Below are 17,727 nucleotides of genomic sequence, written 5' to 3' on the forward strand. Positions count from 1 at the left end.
GACAATAAGACTATTAGACAGTCTACAGATTCAAAGTGTTTTCTTAATGTTAGCGTCCTGTTTGTTTTGGTCTGTCTTCTGCATCTGATTCTCAGCTTCCACAGTTGGCTATCTGTTATTGAGCTGATGACTCCATGCTTCTGTACATTTAAACCTTGAAACCTCCAGTCAACTGCAGTCTCAACTAATTGTATTTGACCCAAATAGAGGATTGTCTGTCACCCACAACATGACGGGAAACATCTCTCACTGACTGCACTCTGTCTAGCTAACGTTAGCCAGCTAGCAAGCCTTACTAGCTAGTTAACTAGTCACTTTCAAGAGTCACTTTGTTCGCTGGTGCACTTTATTTTTTAAACTTTATTCCTTTATTTGTAAACTAACACATAGCCATATATATCAACCCATAGCATTATATATATTTTATTCCTCTTGCACTATGTCGTCTCATCCGTCTTGTTGTCCATTGTATAAACTGTTGCTGTCGCCAAGTCGAATTCCTTGTATGTCTGACATTTTAAGGTTTCCTGATCCTGATTAAATAGAAAATCAGAGCTAGCTAATGTTAGCTACGAAACGACACAAATTTCTTAATCTTTTCGCTCTCCTTGATAAAGTCAACGGAAGAATTCGGCGGTGAAAATTTGTATCTCGAGTGCATTGCTAAAATACGACTAGGTTCTCTTGTGGTTCTCAAGCTAGTCCATCTTCCATTTGATGGTCAATGGGTGTGTGGCGAGGATAGGGTGTAAAAGGGAAATGAAACTAAATAAAGAAAAACCATCAACGCCACTCTGGGAATTTTACCCCGAGAAATAATCTGGAATCTACAAGGCTCACAGGTAAATTTACTCGTTTGAGGCAGGAGACTCAGTTCATGGTTTTAGGAAAGTACGGCTTTATTTTAAATACTTTTAAAACTAGTGCAATTTAATTCATCCCAAACGAAAATCAAAAGAAAAATCAATCCGAGGGCTGGAGCTGAGTGGATGGACAAGGCTAGGTGTAAAGGGGGCGGGGTGACCCACCAAATCAAGAAAACAAACTCAAAACCACCCGACGTAGTGAGGAACCCGCTTCCCAGGACACCGCAAACAAAGGGGTAGGACACCACCACCAGTCTCCAGCAACTAAAAAGACAAAGACAAATTAGTGGAGAGTTATAATAAAAAGACAAAAACAAATTACAATAACAAACATCCAGCCAACAATAGACAGGGACAGTCCTGGGTAAAACACGGGCGTGAGAAGTGTTTAAAGGAAATTATCTGGCGCACGGTATGAACCGGGGACGCCAGGCAGCGCAGCGTGGCGAGACAACGCCTCAGTAGGGACAACGCCGTGGAGACGAAGCTTCCCCGGAGGTGGAGCTTCAGCGGAGACAAAAACTTCACCGGAGAGAAAAACAGCAGCGACCCCAATCGGCTGATCACAGCGACTCCTGTTTTAGGACACAGGCTTACACACAGGGGGAGGGAGGGAGGGAGCGGACACTGGCTGTCGCTGGCATTTACCAAGCAAATAGTGCACCGGGCGTACAGGAGCACAGGGCAGCACGCATCTAGTCGCCCGGAAATGACGCACCAAACAGGACAGAGGTGCAACAGGACGAGCTGGTGGAGGCGTGCCACTTTTAAACCGGCCCACCTCGTTGCAGCCACCTGGTGTTAATTGCCAGCAGGGTCACCCAATGACCCTCCATACTGCTACAGGTGCTTGGATTTTTATTTTGAATCTGAGAGGATCAAGAAGCGCTCCTTTCTTTTTAAGAACGTTCGATTCTTACTGCACACGCAACGTCAGTCAAGGGGAGAATCAAGAACATTCAGTGGCATCTGGACCGGGTCATTAAGGCTACGATGTTTTTGACAAGTTAACTAAATTATCATTATTATTAGAGGAAATTATGGGGGGGGGGTTTGCCCCCAAAAGGATATATTTTTAAGGGGCAATTTTGCCCTTTGCCCCTGTGTATTTCTAACGCTGCTCTGTAAGTGCAGACAGCTCAGTGAATTTCACCAATTTACAGGAACTGCGTCTGGATGACTGCTGTACCCCCCCCCCCACACACACACATTCTAGTTCCTAACCCTAATTCCCCCCAACCCAGAACAAATAGCACTGCCTCAATTAGCAAAACGCACATTACAGTAAGGCAGTTTGATAACTAAGTTGGCAAGGATCAGTGATCGAATTTCTCGACTGGACCCCAACTTCAGTGATGACAGGGGGCGCACAGAGACTGAGGGAATCCTGCAGGACTGTTTTGCTCAAACAGACTGGGATGTGTTCAAAGCTGCAGCCAAGAGGGAGGACTCTTCTGTTAACATCTACACTTGTGTAGACAACATTGTGCCCACCATGCAGGTCAGGAAGTTCCCCAACCAGAAGCCCTGGATTAACCGTCAGGTACGTCAGATGCTGCGTGCTCGCTCTGCTGCATTCAGATCAGGCATTGAGACTGAGTACAAAGCTGCTAAGTACCGACTGAGAAAAGCCGTCACAGCGGCAAAGAGGCAGTACAGAGAGAAGCTGGATGGCTTCTACTCCACTGCTGACTCCAGGCAGATGTGGCAAGGCCCACAGCACATCACCGACTACAGGACCAGCTCCATCAGCGCCACAGACAGCCTACTGGAGGACCTCAACGCCTTCTACACCCGCTTCGAGACCTCCAGCTCCAGCACAGAGAGGCACACACACACACCGGGATCCATAAACTCTCCACACTCAGTCTGCACCCCACCCTCTGTGACTGGCTGTTTGACTTTCTGACTGGCAAGCCTCAGTCTGTCAGGATTGGAAACAGGACTTCAACCAGCATCTTCACCAACATCGGCACCCCACAGGGTTGTGTCCTCAGCCCCATCCTCTACACCCTGTTCACCCACGACTGTGTCGCCTCCCACAAGGAAAACATCGTCCTGAAGTTTGCTGATGACACCACAGTGATAGGACGCATCACTGGGGGGAACGAAGAGGCATACAGGAGGGAGGTGGCCAGTTTGGTGTCATGGTGCGAGGATAACAACCTCACCCTCAACACTGACAAGTCCAAGGAGCTGATAGTGGACATGAGGAAGGAGAGTAGACCTCATCAACCACTTTTCATCCAGGAGCTTGAAGTTAAGAGGGTGAGCAGCTTCAAATAGCTCGGGGTCCACTCCAGTGAGGACCTCACCTGGACACTTAACAGCTGAGAGGACTCTATAACCTAAATCTTAACTGGTCTGCACTAAGCTTGTTAGAATTTCACTTACTGTTACTGTACTGTTAATTTATATTGCACTCATTTAATTAAAAAAAAAAATCTTTTACAACCTGCTCAGTTTTGCACTTTTCCTCCTCACCTCATTTCTGCCTCATCCTTACCTCGTTTTTATTTTTTATTTCATGTACATTTATGTAAATATTGTATTCTTATTTTTATTTTATTTTTAATTTTAAAATTGGTCGGCTTTCCGGAAAGGCAAGCACAAGAATTTCAATACACAGGACGTGTGTAAATGACAATAAAAATCTTTGAATCTTGAATCAATGCTGATAGGCTCCAGTGCTGCATCGTCATGTCATTTTGTCGCCAAAGTTGAACAATTTCAACTTGTGTGTTTGGTGCACTTTGGCGTTTGACGCAAATTTGCAAAACTTCGCCTCATCATCGCCTCAAGTCTCATCATCGCACTTATTTGATAACAATTTATTTCAGGTGATCTACTTGTATTTATTTGTAGTGAAGCAAAAGATCATGATCCAACCACCAGGAAATTCTACGGATTCTGCTAATACATATATATATATATAATTCTCACTTCATAGTCTGCAGTTTGCACTGTCGAAAAAAAAATGTTTACACTGCACTGTTTGCACTGTTACTTTGGTAACGCTCTTAATTCATTCTGTGTATTTATCTTATGTATTTTGTGTTATTGTTATAATAATAATAATAATATTCTTTACTGCTGCTAGCTGGCTGAGGGCTACCAAATGAAATTTCGAATGAAATTTCCCTTTTATCAGTATCTCCATCTTCATCAGTTTAACATGTGTTGAAGCTCCTTCTCCGGAGTTCAAACGACTCCTCATACAACTCACCTATCTCCTTTTCTGCGGCACTAAGTACCTTTCATACCACGGCGTCGCACATTGCGCAACAGAAAGCGCGTGCGGCCGCCTCCTCCTCGCACACGTATTCTGACCAGACCACAGTCAGACCGGCTATTCATTCCTCCAGCACTTGCTGAAGCCCCGGCATTTCTCCCCCCGACCCTCCACCGCAGCACGGACAGCAGCGATGTTTTCCTGCAGAGCGGCCTGGCTAAAGTGTGGCCCTTTGGCACGGAAAGCAGCCTACCGGCTGCCCCGGGACGGTAAGTTGTCATCACCGGTACGTGAGCGCCACGCACATCTAAATGTCTCATTTTATTATTTGTTCATTTACGCAACACCTACACGCTACTAAACGCGACGTTTCCTCGTGTCACCCGCTGCCTCCTGATGGAAGCCACTGGATTAGAACACGTTGTCCTCGTGCGAATGACTGCGCATAGCTGCATTCCTCCACTGACGTAAACCGTGGCAATGGCTGCCCATTGGATGTGAAGGTCAACTCGAGGTGGGGGGGCAGAAGCGAGGTTGTAGGTTTGCGTTGTACTACTGTGTCTATTATGGCTAAAGTGTGTGTCTCTCGTGTGTAGCGTGCTCCTCGTTGACCTTTGGATATGATATGATAACCTGTGTGGAGTGTTTCATAATGACAATTTAATCCGGGCTGAGCTGTACGCCGCTGGCCAGCTGGTTTCAGTCCCCCCCCATCATTATTCAATGACGTGATCATTTATTGCGTTGTACCCCCCCTTCTCTGTGAGGTTAAGTTGGTCAGGTAATTGAATCTAGAGCGCGTTCGTGTCTGACCTTTACGGGAGGCACGTGGGCGTGGAAACATGGCGCGTGCGTGTGACCGCGTTACGACTGAAACGCACCTCTCTCGATCTCTGACGCTAACCACGTCACATGACCGCATCCGCAACAACTTCAGCAAGTGAACATGTAGGTTACAGAACACCAGCACTACGGGGTGTCCTCAGAGGATCGGCGGTTCAATACCCGCCAGCCCATGGTGCCTGTGCCCTTGGGCAAGACACTCGGTACAGAACGTTTCTGGCCTCTACATCCTATCAAAAAGCGCTTAAAAAGAAATTATCAGGAGGAGTTTGTTTTTCTAGTCTCATATCTCTAATAATGTTGGTTACATTGTGCAATGTACACCGTTGTGTCCTCCCCCAGTTAAAAAGAGGAGGCTATCATGGTCTAATCCTCCTGACCTCTTAACATGACAGAGCTTGCTTTAGCCAATTAGCCGGTATAAATATCGCTGTGGCGGGGACTTGTGTCAGAGCTTTGCACGCTGGATTAGTTCCTGAGAACAGAAAGCGTTTAATGCCTCCACCCTGCAGAACTACAACGCACAAACCACCTTCGGCAAACCTCTGGTTCATTTCTACAGCTAATTAATGACATTAAAGCGTTAACGAAGTATATAATGAATATATTTTTGTCACACGGTAGAAAACAATATGCTGTCGTGCCCAATGCAGCTAACAACATAAATGCTTTTCAATGTTACATATCGTTCCTGCACAATAATCTCAAATTAAATGTAAAAAATTAAAAATATTCCCCAAATACCATTGAACTAATACGTATACTTCCGGCTCTTACAGAGGGGAAACACTAAGTATACTGTAAACAGTTCCTAAATTGTTCAAGTTAAAAAGTTCAAATCTGTACTTGAAAAATTTAATTAAAAAGAAAAACTCCTTTCTTTTGTTTTGTACTTTTTTTCATTTTTTTTCAAGCATTGGTTCAAGCACCGTTTAGGCACCCGTATTGTTCTAAAAGTATCAGTTTAGCAGCCGTATCGTATCGTAAGCTGCCCAATGAGCAGCAGTGAAAGCAATTACCAGCCTCTAGTTATCACATAATTAATGGCAGGTTCGAGGCCGCTCCTAACACGTAACCTTTTGAATCCTTTCCAGTTGTACAGCGGCGACCGATGTCATCAATTCCTGGTGGTTCTGGGGAGAATATCGTCTACGCTCTAATGTGTGGAGGAGCCTTTGTTGGCTCGGTGGCATACGTAAGTCACATTTTATCTAACTATATTTCTTCATTCCAATGCTATAACAATACTACCTTCTACTTAACAATGTTCATCATTGTGTCCTCATCAAAATGTTAAACCCATCAAGTCCAACAGATGACCAATGATCTCATAAAATGACCCTGATTTCAAAGTGTCAGGAAGTGGAAATGATGGGATTCCCTCTTTGGTTGTCCTGTCATAGGCATACAACACCCTGAGCACAGACGGAGCCAGGTTCAACGACCGCATCTCTGAAATCAATGCCAGACCCAAGACAGAGTGGGTGCCTAAACCATGGCCCCCCAAGAGTAAGTCCTCCTCACCTGACTAGACAACACCACTACCCCATTAAAAACTGACGAAGGACATTTTGGTCCTCCTTGTAAAGCCCCAGAATGGACATTAATGTACCTGAACCTATGCACACAATTGGACCTGCACTTTCAACAGTGATGAGAGTAATTCATGCAATTGCAGCTCGTGCAAATGAACAAAATAATCAGAATTGTGTTCAGTGCAACACTGCTGGACATTCACACACGTAACGTACCACCACGGCCTCAAGTCTTTTCTTTAAGCTCTGCCATTGTCCAAACTTTCTCTTTTCATGCTATAATTCAAGATTATAACAAGTATATAAGGGAATGTATTTGCTGCTCCATTAAGGACAAAACTGGTAACAAATTATACAAATGTTGGATTTTCAAATGAAATCTCCACTCCACTATTAATATAATTTTTGAAAAAGCTAAGAAGTGAGCTGCTAATGGAACCGTAGCTGCGGTCTACGACGTGGATCTGAAGTGATGTCTGTGTTTGCTTGCAGGCAGGGACGAGGAAGAAGGTAAGTGGTCTCACTCCGTTGGACGTCGTGTCAGTAACACTGAACACTTGCTGAATGCTCACTCACACGCTGTCTGGGGCTCAAGGGGACTCGGGTGATGGGCGTCTCTTCTCAGGGCTCCTGTCACTAACCTAACTCCGTGATGGCACTAATCACTGTGCATGTTAACTCTTATGGTTCCACGGTTAGCCCGTCGACAGCGGGGAGGTAGTTAGGCAATGAGCCAATGATTGTGAGGGCCATATGTGAGCTGCAGACCAAAGAGCTAACGTTGATATTCATGGTTGACTTATTTGTCTTCCATTGGTGAAAAGGGTCACATTTGACTCCCACTGAATGGCTAATATTCGCCTCCGGTCGATCACACACAAAAGTGCTGTTAGGTGATCGGGGCAAATGGACATTAAGGTGCACTGTTGGTTTTAGCACACTTTCTGCAAGGACATAAAGGATGTACCGTTTGTAAAATGACTGCCTGACGACCATGAAGTTTTGCTTCATTGAAGTAATGTTGCAGCAGATTTGATTTACCAGGCCTGGGAGTGAAGGCACAGTACTTTGTTTGAGACTGACTGGTAAAGTTACTTGTTACATAGTATTAGAATTAGAAAGAAGGAGAGAAAGGTTCTCAGGAAATAGAAACATCAACTGAGCTTCTACGATTTGTTAAAGGAACATAAATCCATGTACATCATTCATGTAGAGCATCCTGAGCTTTGGCGCCTCCCATATTCATCCATAACATCTTTATAGAGCATGGTTGTACTCTGGCCGGTCCCAGTTGGACCGTTCTGTCCTCCCAGGTGACCCAACTCCTGAATTTCCCCCCACTGGCCTGAAGGCTCAGGCCCAATCCCCATCTCCACGGCCATGTTTAGTTCAGTCCCAATGTCGACTCATCCAGTGGTTCAGGGCTCTCTGCTAAAAACATTTCGGGCCCTTAATGAACACATTTTCTATGAAAATTTCCCATCATTCACAGCCATGTGATGTTGAAAGTGAAGCTGGCAACTTCCGGCTGATCATTTACACAGAAAAATGAACCATGAAACATATTATATTTCATATGTATTGATTTTGATTGATTTAAATTGATTGATTTATTTAATGACATCACTGATAGTCTAAGGAATATCTTTCGTCTTTTGAGGAGAGAGCCTGGAGGGCGTTCAAATCGGGTAGATAGATAACATAACGTATTAGATAGATAGATACTTTATTGATCCCTCAAGAGGGAAATTTTGTTATAACAGCAGCATGTACAGGGAAGAATAGAATAAAAAGATACTATATATATATAATATACAATATAATAAGATAAAAAATATTAAATTAAATAAACTAAACTGCAGCAAAATAATTACCTTCAAAAAGAGACTATAATAATAATTTGTAAAAGGACGTATTAAACGTATTATGACATCGTCATGGTAACACCATATGTCGCAGCTAGACGCTGTCCCATTTGTATCTCTGCTCTAAGAGCCTCTCCCTCTCAACCATCTAGCGGGGGGCTGAGTAAGTCCTGGAGGCCTCAGGGGGACATTGGGATCGGGCTGGAGTCTCTATCAGTCCCTTCCTTTGATAGCACTCAATCCCTGGTTGCTCCTTCATCGTCTCCCGTTTACCTCTCTGTGTTAAGAGGTTCAGAAGAAAGAAAAAAATCCCATTGTCCCTGAACGTCTGGTCCAAGTGAGACCACCTGGTGACTGTCACAGAACTGCCTGCGACTAAAGCTTCTTCTCATCTACCTCACCAGAGCATAGCAGCCTAGCAGCTCATCCTTTGTGATTTTTGCTAATTCCCACCCGCACAGCTTCTGTGGTTGACTATCAGTTTAACAATGACCTTGTGTGAAGTGAACAGGGGTTTTCTTCTCTCTAATTCTCTGTGTCTTTGCTCTTTTCAGTGTAAAGGTAGAGCTAAGGTCCTCTGTGGCCGCATGGATATCCCCCCTAGAACTGGATTCTGAAAAGGGACCCCCCCCCCCTCCCCCCACACCCCCCCTTCCTCCCCCAATAAGAAAGAGAACGAGTGCTTCACTCAACCTTAAACCGTGGGACAAGTCTGTGAAGGATGTTGATTCCCTTCAACTTTCTTCATTTCCCCCCCGACCCCCCTCTGGCTGCTAAATGTAAAGTGTAACCCCTTGAAGAGAATAAATGGACCCCACAGACGTGTCTGGATTTTCAGTGGTTCAATGGACTTCATCGCTGTTCAACACCGGTCTCGTTTGAAGAACAAAAAAAGGATTTCTTTTAAATGGACATTAACCGTTTTGAGTAAAGCTTTGCATTAATATCCAACACGTTAGCATGCACTGTTGCGAGCATTGGCCATCCAATAGTTGACACCTTTTGGTGTGAACGTGTGCTGTAGGTGTATCTGGTGAGGAGTTTAATAGCAACTGTATTTGAAGCCTCAAAGCGCCACTTCAAAAATAATTCAAATAAATGTCTATTTATTGAGTTGGTTAACCTGTTTGTCAGTAAGTAGTAAGTCTTGTTTGCCAGTCTGAAAATAGCGTCATATGAAGAATAAAATAATTTATAGCAGATAGAATCTCTTCCTTGGATATGGATCCCAGACATCGTTTTTTCCACAAGGTAAACTCTTTATAGAGAAGGTCAGGGTGTCCACTGCTGGAAAGTCCGTTGTATTACCTGGTGATGAAAATCTAGACAGGAACCGTTTCATTCGTAGCGGAAACCGGATCCCAAACTGAAGCAGTTGTCGGTCAGCGCTAGTGGTGAATCGGCACTGTTCCTATGAATAGGCCTTTCCCAAAATTCCCCAAAATAAATAATATGTATTATTTAAACAAATACAGATTATACATATTATAACTCCCTCCCAGCTTCCACCATGTAGCAATAAGCATGCTATTGTAATGTTCTAACATTGAAGTGATTCCCACTGATGGCCACAGCATCGACCCAGTTGGTATGGTTCCTTTCCATGTCGCACCTCGGCAGAGTGCACTCGGGTCTCGATGATTTTACCCGTGCGCTGAAACTGTCGTTGCTCGGGACTCCCACGGCTCGGGGGGGTTGGCTGATGGTCAATGTGGATGACCTGCTGTCGGAGCTCCAGGTAGCACGTAGTTTGTTAATCGGATGGTAAGAACCAAGATTCAACTTCCCCCCTTCTACCCTGCACCTTGACCCGCAACCCTCCCCTCCGTCCCCCCCGTCATGTTCCTCCCTGTCCTTGGTTTGCATGCAGTTTAGTGTTGTGAATCAGATGTTTGTTTTTTCTTAATAATGATTGACTGTTGGGGGGGCGGAGGGGGTTAAAGTGGCTTTTCTAGAAGAAGCACTTCTGGTTCAGCCTATTACTAGTAGCTATGTTTCCATCCAACTGCCCATCCGTGTCATTTTACCTAGTCTGACGTGTTACACTTGCTTTGGATAAAAGCCTCAGCTAAATGACCTGTAATGTAATTTCACTTACTTTCAAGACTTCACAATAAAAGTCCCCTGTTAGTTACTACGCCTCAGAGTAGTTTGAAGTATGGCTGCTTACAAAGCTTGTCTTATTCTTCTTTTTCCCCCCCACACAGTAGTCTGCCTTTATTTTAAGTGGAAATATCTTGATTGTTGGACTGTTGGACTGACTGTGGGCTGGTGGTCCTCCTCTCTCCTCTCGGGGGACGATGATTTCATGACCAGTCTGGATCGTGTCCACACCTCAGTGCGATCTGCAGATGAGAGCTCAGGCCTCGTGGGCCGGTCAGATCCGGATCTCGGAGCCTACACAGGACCGATAGTGGACGACAAGCGTCTGCACTGGAAAGACGCGTGTAACCCCCCCCTCCCTTAGTTAGGGAGAGTTGCACATCTGTATTTTAACCCATCTGACAGCACCTGACATCCAACCACCCTTTATCTAAGATATTCAGCACACATCTTTTTTTCATCCACATTGTAGAGCTGTCGCCCAGAAAAAGATAAACGTTGGAATGAATGAGACGCTGAGGCCACGGAACTGTACAAACTATCCCGATGGAGCCCACAGAGCGTTCATCAACCCGATACTTAAGAAACACCTAATAGACCGTTCTTTCCCATTTGGCACTCACAAGGTTCACCTTGACGCAAATCTGTCACGTGACATCACAAATCGTATGCCGGCTTTGCTAATAATGACGTATTTAAGAGATGATATTTTGGACAGACGTGGATGAACTAGATACCTCATATAGTGACAGCCCTACCACATATGATTGTTCATAAAACACCGGATGGAAACCTAGCTACTGCGAACACAATAATATTCCAGTATTATCGCTTTTTAAACTGTTCATCAAAATATTTCATATTTGAAAAGAGGGATGTTTTTTTTGGGCTGATATTATTTTATTTTTTAACATGCCGCGTTTGTGGAACACACTGATTAGCACCGCTGAGGGAGGCGGGCTGCTCCCTGCAGGAGAACGTGATGGTGTCTCTGGCCAACGCGCGCCTTCTGCTTCCTGTGTTCCAGCTGGAGAGGAGGAAGTGGCAGCTGGAGAGGAGGAAGTGGCAGCTGAGGAGGCCGGCGAAGAGGAGGCTGCCGCTGATGGCGAAGGAGAGACCGTAGCCGAGGTCGTGGCCGAGGTTGCAGAGGTCGTCGCTGAGGCGGCGGAGGAGGTCGCCGAGGCGGCAGAGGAAGTTACAGAGGTCGCTCGTGAAGTGGAGGCGGTCGCGGGAGAGGTGGCTAAGGCGGCCGAAGCCGCCCCCCAAGCCGCCGCAGAACCAGCCGCCGAGGAGCCCGACAGCAACGGTACGACTTCTTCACCTGAGCTGGTAGAGGAGGAGGCCGCCGCCTCTGAGGCCTGAAGCTCTAAGTCATTATAGGAAGACACACAGACAAACACTTAACCATGTCTAAACCACTCAAATTAGAGCCACTGATCACACTGATAGAACCAATAGAGGTTAGCTGCTTCTCCTCGAGGCCTGGATTCCCCACCTGTGCATCATTCTCTTTTGTCTTCCTAAAGCTGTGTATCATTGTCTCTCATATTTATTGGAGTGGCTATTGAGCCCAGCATTGTACAAATGAAACATTTCTTTTCTTTCGGTGTGCAGCGTAGACCGGCGTGTGCGATGTCTATATTTGTTCAGATTATAACCTCCTCAGGTTCCTCCTGGCCCACAGCTGCACACCACAGCGAAACATTTCCAAAGTGGCAAAGATGTCTTTATTTGACTCATTTGCAGTTATGGGTGAAATAAATGTGATCACTGTGAACTTGTGTCCAAAGTTAACAGGAGTAGAAAAGAGCTGACTTTGCCATATATACATATATATATATTTATTTAGTTCAACCGATCACACACCGCTAGCTGGGAGTTGAGAATTGGCCCTCAAATACGGTTTTATCACTGGTATCTTTTGGCTATGAAGGCCATAAGGCGGTTTGACAGTGTATTTAATTATAACCCTCTAATGTTGTACTTTCTCGCCATGTGTCGCAGAGTAGTTGTGTTTATCCTACAGCAAAATGAGATGACTCTGTAACTTCTGCAGTGTGCTATTTTTTTATCTTCAGTAATGTGAATCTCATGACAACTCATCGGGGGATTTAACCCACATGTGATCATATTTTTATTTGACTTATAACTGTGAACATTTTAGAGTCATAAAGCCACTAAATAAAACCTTTATCAAAGTTGAAAGGTATACTGCCGTCTTTAATTTGTCTGAATTGGTCTTTTTAATCTTAATTTGTTTTAAGAGTCATAAGAGTTTGTAAGTAAGACATTTTCTATCAATCCATTTCAGTCTAAAATATTGTGTATTGAATGTAAATCTACATGGAACCCTTAGATGTAAACTTTCTCTTAAGCATGTCAGCTTGATTAAAATGCACACTTCATAAACGCCTTGTCATATGCAGTGTCCCTCACTGCTTTCTGCGGCCAAGTCACTGACCCGTCGTTCAGGACGCAACGCACCTTCTGCACGGTTTGTCATGTGCACGATGACCTAAAGAATGCTCCACTTGCATTCCGCCCAGTCTCTGCACAACTACTGCAGATCAGCACAGCATTATGTATTGGTGGATATGAAATGCACGTTTTTCCACCACAAGGAAGAGTATTTTCCTACTCTATGGAAGGTCCTCCTTGGTTTATGGCTCTACTTCAACGCCCTTTGCGACTATCTCTGCTTTCCTATTGCACATTGGCCATTTCTCATTCTTCACTGCTGGGTGCTGAGATTACACTTGCATGGTGTCACAATCCCCCACACTGATTAGCTGGCACTCAATTAGGTAAAACCAGGTAACTTAATATGAGAATAAATATATACCTTCAGCATCAGTGATGTTTGGATGGCTGCATTTTGTGTTTCAGTGCCGCTGGCTGCTGCTTCTGCTCTAGAAGTACCAAAGATCATTGAAGTGACGGAAGAGTTAGCCGCAGCCATTCAGGACATCGATGAGTCCCTTGCACAAGTTGAGGAGGCTACCAAGCCAGCAGAAGAGTCCCCAGCACCAGTAGAGCCTGCACCAGTTGAAGACACCACAGCACCAGTAGAGGTTGCACCAGTTGAAGAGGCCCCAGCACCAGTAGAGGTTGTTGAAGAGTCCCCAGTAGAGGCTGCACCAGTTGAAGAGGCCCCAGCACCAGTAGAGGTTGTTGAAGAGTCCCCAGTAGAGGCTGCACCAGTTGAAGAGGCCCCAGCACCAGTAGAGGTTGTTGAAGAGTCCCCAGTAGAGGCTGCACCAGTTGAAGAGGCCCCAGTAGAGGCTGCACCAGCTGTTGAGGCCCCAGCACCAGTAGAGGTTGTTGAAGAGGCCCCAGTAGAGGCTGCACCAGTTGTTGAAGAGGCCCCGGCACCAGTAGAGGCTGCACCAGTTGAAGAGGCCCCGGCACCAGTAGAGGCTGCACCAGTTGTTGAGGAAGTCTTGGTACCATCTGAACCTGAAGTTACCACAGCACTTGCTGAGGAACCAGTCACCACCGCAGTTGATGAAGAGGCTCTGGCAACCATCGCTGCAGAAGTAGCGACCCCTATGGTGGTTGAAGAAGCGGCTACTGAGACCCTTGCAGAAGCTCCGAAGAGAGAGTACATTGTTGTGGTCCTGGAAGGAACACCTAAAGCTGATAAGTCACCCAAGGTGCTTGGAGTGGAGTCCATGACTGGTAGAATCATCCCAACTCCAGACGACGACGTCTCTGCTTCTGAGGTATCGGATAATCCGATTTTTTTGGGAGTAACCTCAGATAGGACATATGATAAAAAAAAACATGGATTAATCTATCTTTCAGTATTGCAGTGTTTTGAGAAAGGGTTTAAAGAACAGTTATTATCAGAATGCTCTTAATTATATATAGTAGCTTAGAAACCATCTCTAACATGGGTTTTTAAACTGTGCTACCCAGGGTAGGCGACGCCTTCTTAGGATGCAAATGCAGTAGTTCCAAATGAGGTACTGAGCCTTTGATGTATTTCTACAGTGGTAGTTAGAGCATGTTGTGGACATGACGCACTTATTAAAACTAAACATTCCAACCCTTCATAGCTACATTCCTATGCGTCAGGTGAAAATATGTTAATAATAATATAGGTTTTAGTTTATTTTTTATTGGAATATGTTCATGTAAGCGCACTGCTCACTGGCCTTTGTGCTTCTGTTCTTCATCACAGTAAGCAGCTTCCTGGATGATGACTTTCTTTCCTGCTGAAGAGGATGGACGTGCCTTTTTTCCAACTCTTTCCCTTCCTTTTTAACCAAAAGAAACCCAAACTGACTAACACATAGTTCCTGTGTAAATACGCACATACTGCACAGTGTTCAATGCCCACTTTGTTGAGCCATTAAACCGGCACTGTGCCCCGCCCCACCAACCTGCATATCTTGAATCTGTAGTAGATGACCCCAGTCAGTAGGTGAACACATCTCTGGTACTGTATATCTCTCAGTAGCCTAAATAGCAGTTTGTGTCACTTCAATTGAGCCATTCAGTCACGGTCAGTGTTTACTCTCTCAAAACAGACTCGTAGTTTTAGACGTATTAGGGTTGAAGGGGTGTTTACTTCATCAGCATTCTCTACAATACCAGCGCTCAGGATTTTTCTTCTGCTTCTTGGTTTGAACAGCTGGAAAACACCTGCTGCACTGTTGTTATGAAGAAACACCTGGAGCACAGCAGCCCCTTTGTACAGAATCTACCTCACCTTGTGTTTTCACTCCTTAATAATGAAACTACCGACCTCTTCTCATGCAGTCACACAAAGGTTACACTTCCCAAGCCAACAACACCATTGCTAAGCCTCCGACTTTGATAAGCACATCATTTCTTTATTTTCAAAAGCTGTCATTGGATAATCCAAACTCCTCTTGTAAAGCTCAATGCTACAGGCGTCTGTAGGATGAGCACACCAAGCTTTTCTCTCCAGCGGGCCCTGAAACATGGAGGGGAAACTGCTGCTGCTCTCAAAATTGGTTACGTCACATTTTGTGTTCTTCCCCTTGATGGCTGCTTGAAGACACCAGTTGTGACCTCAGGGATTTTGGGGAATGTGGCCATGAAACAAACCTACAAGTTTGAAAGCAGCGGATATTGAGTTTCCTTTAGCGGACGTTGTTACTCAATTTTGTAGATTGTACATGATTATACAATGAATGTCTGAAATATATTGGACATTTTCCTGATATTACATTGCAATGACTTTACACTTAGCCTAAACCCTGTTTCTCCTCGTCAGTCATTCATCTCTACTCACTGAGTAACCCTGTTAATCTAGCTTGTGGGTTAGGGAAGACGATGAGCAGAATCATGTTCTTCCACCCGTGGCTATTATTGTTCCAGCAGTCAGAACTGTGTTGTGTGGTTTAAAGTTTTCGCAGCAGATATGAACCGTAATGTTTTCAGATATGCGACATCAAATGCACGTGTATGTGTCCGAGCTCAAGGGTCCCGTGTGAAATGCTTTGACGGCTCCCGTTGCCGTCTTTTCTCTTTGTGTCAGCAGTATTTGAAATGAAGTTACTGAGGGAAGATTTGAAACTTGACTGTCCCCGTGTGCATTTCTGTAATGCAAATGGGATCAGAAAATGACACTTGTCAGTCTTTGTTGCTCGCGGGCAGGTTTTTGTAGTAGGACGTGAGCGGATGCCTTTGACTTAGCAAAGGAACTGAACTGAAACTGTGAATCTTTCACATAATACAGTTTTTCTTGTTTTTTGCTAAATAAAGTGGGACTAAACATGATTTGTGTGTTGTCTATTTATTTTTGTACTTGACATAATTGTGCTGTAAAGTCACCAGAACCACTTGATTGAGTAGGCTGAGTGAAAATGTGACCGATTAAAGCTGAGAGGCCATAGTGGAGACAACTGTGCTCGCTACTGTGCATTTACACTTTTGGGAGTAGAAAAATCCACATTTTGTCAATAAATCAGTTCAACGAGCACAAACATTGAGTCGTAAAGTTGAACAGAACACTGGTCAAATTATCTCCTAGAAGTAATAAAATCCCTAAAATGCCTATACATATCTGAAGAACACTAGTTCTGATCACATCGCTGAGTATTTAGTTGCTTGTAATGGAGATGTCACGATGTCCCACGCTGCTCCTTTAATTAAACGTACTGTGAGGAACTTCTAACTGGTGGGGAAACACCTCACCTCAATACCGATGCTTCCATATGAGCGACACAAGGACCCCACCTGCTGCGTCTACATAGTTATCATCTTATCATACAAGTTCACCAGAAACAACCCCGGCAGACGAGCCCGGTGTGGAGGCGCTCCTCCTCTGACCAGGAGCAGAGCTCAGCCATGTGGCTCCTCTGATCCCTGCTGCTAACGGGCCCGGGTCCAATTTGCCGGGCCTGCTGGATGGAGGGGACGCGGCGCGGGGGACTAGAAGCACGACTGAGCAGACCCTGCTGCGTAAAAATGAGAGCTGTTCTAAAGGGAGTCTGGGGGACTGGACACACTCCCATTTTAATCCAAGAGGGTTCTAGCAGTTTATTTTCTTTTAGATTTGTTTCGGTTATGAATATTAAAGATGTCTGTATTTTACTCTGTGCTCTTCTCATTAGTTTTAGGTGGGCATGGCCGACAGACTGAAGAGCACCAATAATCAATAACATGTCAATCCGATCCGTTAGTTTGTTTGCTGGTGGTCAATCACATTGGTTCAAATGGAATGTACCCAGAACAAGTATAAAGCCAATCTAACCTGTGTTGTTTTGTTAATGTGATGTTGCTCGCATGTGTGTCTCCTCTGGCTCCTTGCAGCTGTTTATTTTGTTTATTTCTGGGGGGGTTGGGAGGTTAATGACTTATATTCAGATGTTGATGGCAGCCTTCTTGTGCCGTGCTCTTATGAATGGTAAATGGACTGTACTTCTTTTAACATTTCTTTTCTAGTCCTCCACTCAAAGCGCTTCAACACTACATGTCTTCCTTCACCAGTTCACATCCATTCATACACTGGTGTGCATTTTGACTGCCGGGGCTTTCAGGCAACCAGACTACTTGAGACCGGACTAAGTATCTTCTTCCTTAGGCTGTTGTTTCTGCTGTTTCCAAGTTGATTTGAATGAGTTTGCTTTAGTTCCTGCTGCTTTTAAGTGACTGGACTACTAGCTCGGCTGTAGTTTCTGTTATATACAGTACAGACACAGCAAGCATTGTTCAATTAAGAGTAAGGCAGCTATTTCGGTGGATTACTACTATCTCGACAACATTTGACAGTACCGGAAGGTTACTATATGTCTAAAACGTTTGGCTTC

The 17,727-nt window shown here is 44.8% G+C and overlaps 1 protein-coding gene across 10 annotated transcripts; it reads left to right on the forward strand.

Annotated features, from left to right (window-relative positions):
- The first annotated feature begins 4,077 nt into the window (after positions 1–4,077).
- Positions 4,078–16,195, forward strand: mgarpa (mitochondria localized glutamic acid rich protein a). Of its 10 annotated transcripts, none has more exons than XM_078102094.1 (9): positions 4,078–4,367; positions 6,036–6,136; positions 6,345–6,450; positions 6,969–6,986; positions 11,472–11,750; positions 13,331–13,713; positions 13,744–14,166; positions 14,363–14,409; positions 14,628–16,195. In XM_078102094.1, exons 1-8 carry the CDS (start codon positions 4,292–4,294, stop codon positions 14,396–14,398), a joined length of 1,422 nt encoding a protein of 473 aa, XP_077958220.1. In that variant the 5' UTR covers positions 4,078–4,291; the 3' UTR covers positions 14,399–14,409; positions 14,628–16,195. The 10 variants fall into 10 exon arrangements, with proteins under 10 accessions (XP_077958220.1, XP_077958223.1, XP_040029362.2 ...); XM_078102097.1 differs by having other exon boundaries at positions 13,774–14,166; XM_040173428.2 differs by having other exon boundaries at positions 13,331–14,166.
- The last annotated feature ends 1,532 nt before the right edge of the window (positions 16,196–17,727 follow it).

The sequence above is a fragment of the Gasterosteus aculeatus genome, chromosome 4 (genome assembly GCF_964276395.1).
Source record: "Gasterosteus aculeatus chromosome 4, fGasAcu3.hap1.1, whole genome shotgun sequence".
NCBI classification, from domain to species: Eukaryota; Metazoa; Chordata; class Actinopteri; order Perciformes; family Gasterosteidae; genus Gasterosteus; species Gasterosteus aculeatus.